General features: G+C 41.6%; 1 protein-coding gene across 1 annotated transcript; it reads left to right on the top strand.

Annotated features, from left to right (window-relative positions):
- Window positions 1-4,465: 4,465 nt before the first annotated feature.
- Window positions 4,466-9,568, top strand: LOC140482759 (endonuclease domain-containing 1 protein-like). Its single transcript, XM_072580348.1, has 2 exons — window positions 4,466-4,943; window positions 8,074-9,568. The coding sequence occupies exons 1-2, from the start codon at window positions 4,644-4,646 to the stop codon at window positions 8,791-8,793; spliced, it is 1,020 nt and encodes a 339-aa protein (XP_072436449.1). The 5' UTR covers window positions 4,466-4,643; the 3' UTR covers window positions 8,794-9,568.
- Window positions 9,569-10,145: the final 577 nt, after the last annotated feature.

Genomic DNA, 10,145 nt, shown 5'->3' with positions numbered 1-10,145 from the left:
GGACTGAAATTGATTCTGAAAGCCAAAACATGTTTTATGGACCATCATAACTGATAACCATCAGCCCCTTCAGCTACTAACCTCGCTGTTTTAACTCTCTGCTCTTCCACATGAGTTCACACTACTTCAGGCAGTGAAGTTTTGAATTCCTCCAAAATAATTACCTTGCTAAGGGCATTGTAGATTTGTTCGATCTTTAAAGCTCTTACTCATCTATCCAAATTACTCTGTTTGATCCTTTCAAACTCAATATAGGTTTGACCAGGGTCCCTCCTTAGATTCCTGAAACATTGTCTATAAGCTTCTGGTACAAGCTCATATGCACTTAAATTGGATTTTTTCACTTCCTCATACTCCCCAGATACTCTGATAGTGGTGCAAATAACTCACTAGCCCTACCTACAAGTTTCATTTGGATCAACAAAACCCACATAGTCACTGGCCACTGCATTTGTTTATCCACCTTTTCAAATGAGATGAAAAGGCTTCCACATCCTTCTCATCAAATTTAGGCAATGCTTGAACATACTTAAACAGTTTCTCACTAGGCTTCTGACTACCAGGAGCTTGCTCATCCTCACTCTCTTCCTCTCTAATGTTACCTTCAGCCTGTATCTCCAGCCTTTTAAGCTGCCTTTCCATTTTAAGTGTCAGTTTTTAAAGTTCAAAAGCTCTCTTTTTTTTTCTGTGCTCTCTTTTTCTCTCTCTTCTGCTTTCAATCATAACTTAAATTGTTTCATTCCTGCTGCCCGTTCCTTATCTCCCGCCTCTAAATCAAATTGCTTCATTTGCAATTGAATTCTTGCCATCTCTATAGATTCTGATGGTTTCTCCAGCAGGTTTAAATGCTGAGCTACTGCTGTAATTATCTCTCCTTTCCTCACAGAAGCAGGCAGTTCCAATTCCAGCTGGTCAGCTAATTCCTGCAACTTGGTCTTATTCATGTTTTGCCAAACTTACAAAGTCAATGCATGCACACCCAGAAAACTTTTGGTGACATTGCTATCCCAAGCTTTGTCAACCCAACCAAACCAATACCCGAAATACAGACACTCGCACCTACAACTCGCTGTTTAAAATCCCACAAAGAGTTCCCAATCTGTTATGGACTAGGCCAGACCCTCAAAACATTCTTAAGCAGGCAGCCCAGACCATATCTTTGCAATTTATTTTGCTAAGTGTATAGTGAAAATTACCCAGATTAAGTTCGCTAGGTTGACTACTAGATTTTAAAACAGATGAAAATTTATTCACAAAATTACACAAAGAAACACAAAGAGCAGAATAAAGAATCCCAACAGAATTTAATCTCTCCAAACTAGACTTAATTATGCTGTTTCAAATATACACAACTGTCGCAATAAGCAAATTCCCTTTAAAAGCCAACATAAATGGAATACATGCTTATAGGTTGAAGTTGAAGGGCAAAAAGAGAGAGAGGGAGAGAGTTTCCACACAGCTCACTGCTGAACACCTCACCAGTTCAGGACTGAACTAAACTGTTCAGCTAGAGAGCTGACTACTCCCCTTTCATTATACAGATCACTTCTAAAACATGACCACTTTGGCCTGAAGACTCATCCGTTTACATATAAACAAAAGGCCTCTCAAAATCCTTTTCACTTCTGTGTAAAATCAGACCGATCGGAGCTCTGGTTTATTGCCCCTCTGAAAAAAAATCAAGGACAAAGTATCCTTGAGTCAAGGAACAGCTCTTAGAAACAAAAGGGACTAGCTTTGTGACACCTTTCAAATGTCACAACATCTTGCAAAAGCAAGGAGACCAGAATTGCACACAATATTCCAACAGTGGCTTAATCAATGTCCTGTACAGTCGCATCGTGACTTCCCAAAATTGTTTTCTTCTAAGATTCAATCATGAGAAAATAACCAGGTTCCTGTTCCTGGTAGAACACTGGTTTACTGAAACTGACTCTATCACATTTGAAGCCAATTATAAATATCCTCAGTTGGATTGAATTGAATGGAATAACCTTTATAGTCATGTGCACCTGAATGCGTGCAGTTAAAAGCTTGTAATGTTGCTACTTTGACACCAAGTTAGGTAGAGGGTATAGATACTTCAAATGTTTGTTACAGAATTGAAACAGTAAAAAAACATCTAGCAAAGGAATACAAATTTTTAAGAAGAGCTCAAATTATAGTCCTTCTAGACCAAGCCTGTGCCCACTGGGCTTCAGAACATGAGGCCTCGCTGTCTCCACACTCCATGCTGTGGGCGCGGCTTGCCTTTAGGACCCATCTCCCAGGCTGGCCTGGGCTCGGACTGCCTCCCGCTCCGTACTCTGGCCCACGACTCACCTCTGGGACGCATCTCCCAGGCTGGCCTGGGCTCAGACTGACTCCCGCTCTGTACTCTGGCCCACGACTCACCTCTGGGACGCATCTCCCAGGCTGGCCTGGGCTCAGACTGACTCCCGCTCCATGCTCTGGCCCACGCCTCACCTCTGGGACCCATCTCCCAGGCTGGCCTGGGCTCGGACTGACTCTCCCGCTCCATGCTCTGGCCCACGACTCACCTCAGGGACTCATCTCCTGCAACGGCTGGACTTGGACGAACTTGCCTACCGCTCCATGCTCTGGCTAGCCACTCATCTCCACAACACATCTCCCAGGCCAGCCTGGGCTTGGACTTGCCACCTTCCTCCATTCCCTCCTGATAAAGTTAAGAAGTTAAAAGGTGGAGAGGAGGGGAAAGAAAAACTGCAGGAAAGAAAAGAAAAAAGCAAGGAATTGGAAAAGGAACTGATGAAGCAGAGGAACTGCGGCCAGAGCATCCTACTCTGCCGCCATCTTGGACTCTGTTAACCGTCCAAATCTTGGATTTCCCAAGTTACTTTCTCTATTGATTTCAAAACATTAACATTGCAAGAACTGTAATAACTGTGTTTAATTATATGGGGGTGGTAAAGATTAATTGGAGTTTCACTTGAGCACATTTACTGAAACTGTGTTGTGCCTGTCTTAGTAGAGGCTAAAGGCTTTTATGTTAAAAAGGTGTCATGTGTTGGTGCAACCTTGATGAGCTGCAGGGCATGTTACTGTGCAATACTGTTCTTTGTTCTGTGTGCGTAGTGTTTACTCTATGAATACCAATAAAAAACTAAGTAAATATGGACTTTAACACTACCCTTCATTGTTTGACTTTCTGAAGAATGAATCCTCAGTATGAGTCCATTCCCTATATACCTCCTGGGCTTGCTAGCTGAAAATAGAATGCGATTTTATCAATTTTGCCAATTATGTCTTAATCTTGTTGTGCTATTCGACTTATCAAAAGGAAATTATGACAAAAAATTGATTACTTATCAGTTACCCTCCTGACCTTACACATTAGAGAAAACTCAGGAAGTCTGCACTAGTTAGTAAGTAACCAGCATTTTCAACTGCCAGTCTTAATGATTGGCAAGCTGTGGATAATATTCAGCAAGAGAAACAATGACTAATCCAGTGTCTGAGGGTCTGTTTTCAAGGAGAGACCTTAATCAAAAGAAGGTGGAATGAGGTCTAACTTCGGGCCAGCGGATGTCAGTCTGAAAGTGTCTTGTGATGTGTGTGAGTGAAGTGATGGGGGCAGCACAGAGCAGACATTACTTGCTATGAACTTGCTCTGTACATCCAATGGCCAGTTGTACAGTGGTGTACCCCTCAATGCAGCCCCTGTGCTCTCCAACACTGGCCCGATGCTACCTTAACCATGTTTAACTGAGCAAAACTCTAGCTGAAATAATTGGCATGAGTAGAGGTAAATATCAAGAACTTACATTTGTAAGCACCTATCATGCCATCAAGATGTCTCAAATCTTTTCACAATGAGTCAGGGTTGTGATGTTGGAAGGGCAGAATAGGATTTATGCAGAGCAAGCTCCCACGACCAGAGATTAATTCTCAGTTAATTTGTGCTTCAATATTGATTGAGGGATAAATATTCGCCATGACACCAGAGAGAATGTTACCTCCGGTCTTTGAATAGTACCATAGGATCTTTTACACACACCTGGGAGGGGCACAGGGGCCTCAGTTTAACCTCTGATCTGAAAGACAGCACCCTGGACAGTGCAGCACTCCCTCAGTGTCAGCTTGCTTCAGATACTCAAGCCTCTAGAGTGGGACTTGAACCCATGACCTGGTGACTTGGTGAGGAGGATGTTACCCACCGAACCAGCAATAATTCTTTAAATAGATTGATCTGTTGTTTAATGGTCTTTAATGTAGCCTTGGAGAAGATGAAACTAACTATAAATCACCTCTGCACTGATACTCAAGAGTACAGTAACCCTGGTTGTATATGATTCACAGTGAAAGGGGAATATAACTCCATCACAGGGTTAACAATTTTCATCAGAGTCTGCAGATTATTACAAGGAAATATGAGGTGAAATTACAGAAGCAGAAACAGAAACCAACATCTCTCCAGTTAAAAGGGGAGAGAGGAGTAGTCTGAGGAACACAAAATCTCAATTCCATTGGACATTGCTCTGAAGACACCTTCAAAATTGAGATTTTCAGACTGAGAGTCTGATTGTAAAAATCAGCAAAACTAGAACAGGAGAAAGAGGATTCAATCAGCTGATTGCAGGCTATTGAACCAGGAGAGGAATAGCAATCTGCAGAGGTTGGACATGGGGACAGGGAGGCTGCCGTTCTTCCTGCTGTTACCACTGCTGGTTCCTGGGGCAGTGCAAGGGGAGGTGATCCAGGATTTCAGCCAATGTGCCTGGTTCTTTCAGGGAAAGGTGCCACCACAGGGTTTCGACACTCAGAACCGCGTCAAAATCTGCCAGAGGTACAAGAACCATTACCACTTTGTAACCTTGTACCGCACCGAGTTGAGAAACCCCATCTACTCGGCGTACAGGTATCCCTGCACCATGGGGGTTACGAAGGAAAAGAGACCCAGGCCATGGTTTTATGAGCCACAGGTAAGCATTAGTTGCTAAACTGTTTACTGTGTACCACAGAGAGCCCGAATTCTAACGAACATCATTTATCACAGAACTCGGTGAGATTTCTCGATGTTGAGAGGCTACATTGGAATTGGGAAATCACAAATCCAGCCTTGACTTTGCTGACGTTGAGAAGCCAAGTCAAGAGTTCATTCATCTCCCTAGCTTCCTTGCTGGTGACTTACTTCAAATATAATAAGGACTGAGTAAAAGAATGTAATTTATACAGTGCTCTTCATAGTGTGGGATGTGGGAGAAATAATGTTACTTCTGAAATTCCATTTTACAAAGTAAATGAGCTCACACCAGTGTGTAATTGTTTTAGCCAAGAGCTGAGTCAACAAGAATGGAAACGATGTGGAAGAAATATATAATTGTTTTTGTATTAGCTAAATTTGTATGTCAGAATGAAACGTGACAGCAAAACAATGGTAGACATTATGGGCAAATAGATAAAATGTTGTGAGGGGATGAAGTTAAGCTAGATACGCCTGTACAAACAGTCGGTATAAACATCTGTTTCCCACTTTTACAGAGACAGAGGAACAAACCCCAATTAAAAGGGTCATAGGGATCAGAACGGCCTCGGGAAAGGCACAGATGAAGGGGGTAGATAATGATGAAAAAAGAATATGCCTAACAATGACCTATAGCGGGATGAGGTCAAACGGCCTTGTGAGGCCAGAAATAAGCATTTTGTCACAGACAAGGCCGGATAAGGCAAGAGATAAACAGGGGTAATGGGGGCCGGTCTTAGGGAAGTGGAAGATGTAAGCAGGGGAGGAGCAGTGTAAAACAAAATAAACCAACCTATATAAATATTGTGTATGAATTGAATTTGGTGTGTGTATGTCCTCTGCCTTATAGGCACTGGACATCTCACCCTCTTGCAAGTGTAAAAATAAAGGACACTGCTGATTCAGATTTTGTCTCGGACTGCAATTATTGAAGTGTGTGAGCTTTGTTTCTCACAATAGTCTCCAGATATTTGAAATTAAAAAGCAAGATACCACAGACACGATAGCAGTGAAGGTTTGAGTGGTCTCAATTACTCATAAAGTCAGCCTCCATTCTCCTTCTGGATAGTTCATTAGCTATCCTCCATGCTTATAGGCAGCTCTTTGTATTAGAGAGAGAGAGAGAGAGAGAGAGAGAGAGAGAAAAAAACAATGGTTACATAGCTTGAGGGCATTTCTTTGCATGGAGCTAAGGGGCAAGGTGAGGAGGTGAGAATTAAACCCATTCCCTTTGAGATTGGTGTTAATCTGAGTCATAGATCGGCCATCCACTCACTGCCCCTCTGCACCCTCCTTCAATTCACTTTCTTGAGTTAGAAACATAGAAATATAGAAAGTAGGAGCAGGAGTAGGCCATTTGGCCCTTTGAGCTTGCTCCAGCATTTAGTATGAACGTGGGCTGATGATACAACTCAATAGCCTTTTTCTATCTATCCTCTTTATCCCTTGATCCTTTTAGCCCCAGAGTGCTATATCCAACTCCTTCTTGAAATCATACAATGTTTTGGCTTTGACTACTTTCTGTGGTTGCGAATTCCATAGGCTTGCCACTCTCTGGGTGAAGAAATTTCTCCTCATCTCAGTCCTAAGTGGCTCATTCCCAGTCACTGTCTGTGTGGAGTTTGCACGTTCTCCCCGTGTCTGCGTGGGTTTCCTCCGGGTGCTCCGGTTTCCTCCCACAGTCCAAAGATGTGCAGGTCAGGTGAATTGGCCATGCTAAATTGCCCGTAGTGTTAGGTAAGGGGTAGATGTAGGGGTATGGGTGGGTTGCGCTTCGGCGGGTCGGTGTGGACTTGTTGGGCCGAAGGGCCTGTTTCGACACTGTAAGTAATCTAATCTAAAATCAAACTCAATCAGCTGAAGTTTGATGGACTGCCAATGTTCTCTAAATACAGTAACTTTTAAAAATAAAATATATACTGACCACAAGGGGAGTAAATTACTGAAGATACTGGAAATTGTACTGAAAATGAAAAATGCTGGATATCACAACAGGTTAGGCAGAGTCCAAGGAGAGAGAGTGAGCTAACGTTTTGAGTCTAGATGACCCTTCGTCAGAGTTCACAAGGGGATCACAAGGTGAATGCCTTGAAAATAGTCAACTTTGGAAATGACTTCAATATTTGGAAAAACCAAATAGTAAGTAACATAACCAGGTTTAGAAGGACTTAGAATTTTCCTCAAAACCTCTTGGCCTTTATCTCCTTCTTCAAGGCAATTCTTAAACCCGACTTCTTTGAATAAAGTCTTGTCATTTCTCTCATGAGACTTGGTGAAAGCATCTTTAAATAAGAAATGCACGCCCATTGTAACCACAATTTATTTTGTGGGGATGAGTAATTTCATTCTGGTGCTGAGAATATCAATATGACCTAAGAAGGGGGGTCTGTTTGTTAGTGCGAGTGAGATTTCTCTCGTTTTTTAATTAAAATTCGGACAATTTAATAGAGTGGTTATGGTAGGGGTTGTAACTTTCTAAACATAGGTTAGGATTGCCATAGTGTTAAGGGCTTGAATGCAGAGGAATTTGATAAGTGTATAAAAGAAATATTTCTGGTCTAGTATGTACCTACTACAGAAGGTGCAAAACTTGACCTATTCTTGGGAAATAAGGCAGGGCAGATGACTGAGGCATTAGTGGGGAAGCATTTTGGGACCAGTGACCATAATTCTATTAGTTTTTTTAAAAAAGTGATGAAAAAGGATAGACCAATCTAAAAATTAAGGTTCTAAAATGGAGGAAGGCCAATTTTGATGTATTAGGCAAGAATTTTCAAAAGTTGATTGGGAGCGAATGTTAACAGGATGGCTGGAAAATGGGAAGCCTTCAAAAATGAGATAATGAGAGTCCAGAGACAGTATGTTCCTGAGAGATTCCAAGGGGCAAGGTTAGTAGATGTAGGAAATGCTGGATGGCTAAAGAAACATGTATAAATAGCAGAGATCCAGTGAATCCTATAGGCCAAATGCTAACAAACGAGACTGGATTAATTTAGGATAGCTGGTTGGCATGGACAAATTGGACTGAAAGGTCTGTTTCCATGCTGTATGACTCTATAACTCTATGTGTTATTTGTTGCTGGTTTTAGATCGATGATCCACATGCCTCACCTGAAATGACCAGCAGCAACAATACCTCCAGTGACCATCAGGCGGTGGATGCAGATTACCGTGGCTCAGGGTATGATCGAGGTCATCTATATCCCTATTCCTTTAATAGGAATGACAGTGCTACAGCCACCTGCACCCTCACCAATGCAGTCCCACAGGAGCACAAAGCCAATGTGAACTGGGCGAAGGAGGCAGAAGATGTTGTCCTCGAGTTGGCAAAGATTTGCCACAAATCCGGCCGCTCGGCCTACGTAGTGACGGGATCAGCCAATTCCACCACCATCAAGGTGAATAACAAGGTGATTGTGCCTGGGGTAGCCTGGACTGCCCTTTGCTGCACCTCCTCACCAAGCCCAAATACTGACCCCTGTCTAAACAACCGTGTGTGGTCAGAGGGGCAGGATGTACCGAGGTGCGATAAAGGCTTTTCTGCTGCTTTCAAGAAAAGGATGTTGCCAGAAGAGCCAGCAGTCAGACTGACAGTGAGGGAGCTGCAAAAGGAGCTAGGAGTGGGCAAGATATTTGAGAGTTGCAGAGGGACAAGTGCAGATGATGAGGTAGAGACCTTCAAAGATGTGACCCTCCTGATTTCAGCAGTAATGTCTGCAGCAAATGGAGTAGACTCAGTCAAGAGATGGTCATGGGAATTTGCAGTAATGTGTTGTCTCCTTTCGGAGATTGGGTTGAAGTGGGTGTAATGGCTGAAGTTGGCAAATTTGTTGAAACCTCCCATGCTAATGATTTGTTGGTCTGTTAGTCTCACTATCAATTATGTTGTGGACCAGAACAAACCCTGTCAGAATATATTAAGAAGATAGTCTAGACCCTAACTGCTTCTTAGTTTAAAGGTGTTAGATGTTGCATTCCAGAAGCAATTCAATTGGTCAAAATACTCAACATTAAGCAAAACACACTTTATTCAAATACTATAGTTAAAATACAACAAAAGAAAAAAGAAATTGGAATAACAACTTTATTGGAAAACTTAACAGAATAATGGATTATTTAGCTACTAAACAGTAATTATTCCAATATAATAACATTACATAAACACATAATTGGCAAAAGGCAAATTCAGTAAAATAAATTGTCTCAGAGGCAATTCTCCAGTCCAGGAGGAAAAATATCAAGAGAATACTCTGAGAGAGAGATTGGAGGGAGAGGTGTACCTGCAGCTTCCAAACCCAGCTTCAAGATCTCATAAACTGCTGCTACTGAGAAACCAAAACTAAAAATCCTGGTTCTGTGGGAGTTTGACCCCACCCTTTCAGGCTGCTTCTATTGTTTCAACATTTAAAAAGCCTTACAAGTTGTTTACTTTATTGGATTCAAATAAACAGTTCTGCGCCTCTGTTTTAAAACCTCTGTTCAAACAAAAACAGGACAAAATATATATCTTAAAGCCAATGTATAATTACAATTACATTGAATAAATATCTCATTGCTGATGTTGCTTGGTTAAAAATATTAAATACTGAGAATGTGAACAGACATTGTTCATTTAATCTCATAATCTGTTTGTAATTCATTGTACTCATAAAACCTGTCAGACCATTCAATACATTCGTGTCTATTCTGTATCTCAACTACATTCACACACTTTCATTCCCCCACTCAGAATATCCATACCAACCAGAAACCAACAATCAACTTTTCAATTCAACCTCAGCGTCCTCACTTTCTTGGTGTGAAGAGAATTTCAGATTTCTGTAAACTTAAAAAGTATACTAATCAGTCTCTCTGAGACCTAATTTAAAACAGGAAGTACTGCAGATGCTGGAAATCAGAAACAAAAACAGAATATGCTGGAAAAGCTCAGCAGGTCTGTGGAGAGAACCCAGAATTAATATTTTGGGTCCAGTGACCTTTCTTCAGAACTGTTCCCAAAACATCTCTATTTTTGTCCCTGAGACTTAAACTGGATGTCTTTACACTTTCCTACCTATCTTCGTGTCTTCAGTAAATTTCAGGGCCATTCCTTTGATTCGTTCATACAAATCATTTATCTAAATTATAGAGTAATCCCTATGGTGCACCATTTGTGACATCC

The sequence above is a fragment of the Chiloscyllium punctatum genome, chromosome 11, assembly GCF_047496795.1.
Source record: "Chiloscyllium punctatum isolate Juve2018m chromosome 11, sChiPun1.3, whole genome shotgun sequence".
NCBI lineage: Eukaryota > Metazoa > Chordata > Chondrichthyes > Orectolobiformes > Hemiscylliidae > Chiloscyllium > Chiloscyllium punctatum.
This window is presented reverse-complemented; position numbering and strand designations above follow the sequence as displayed.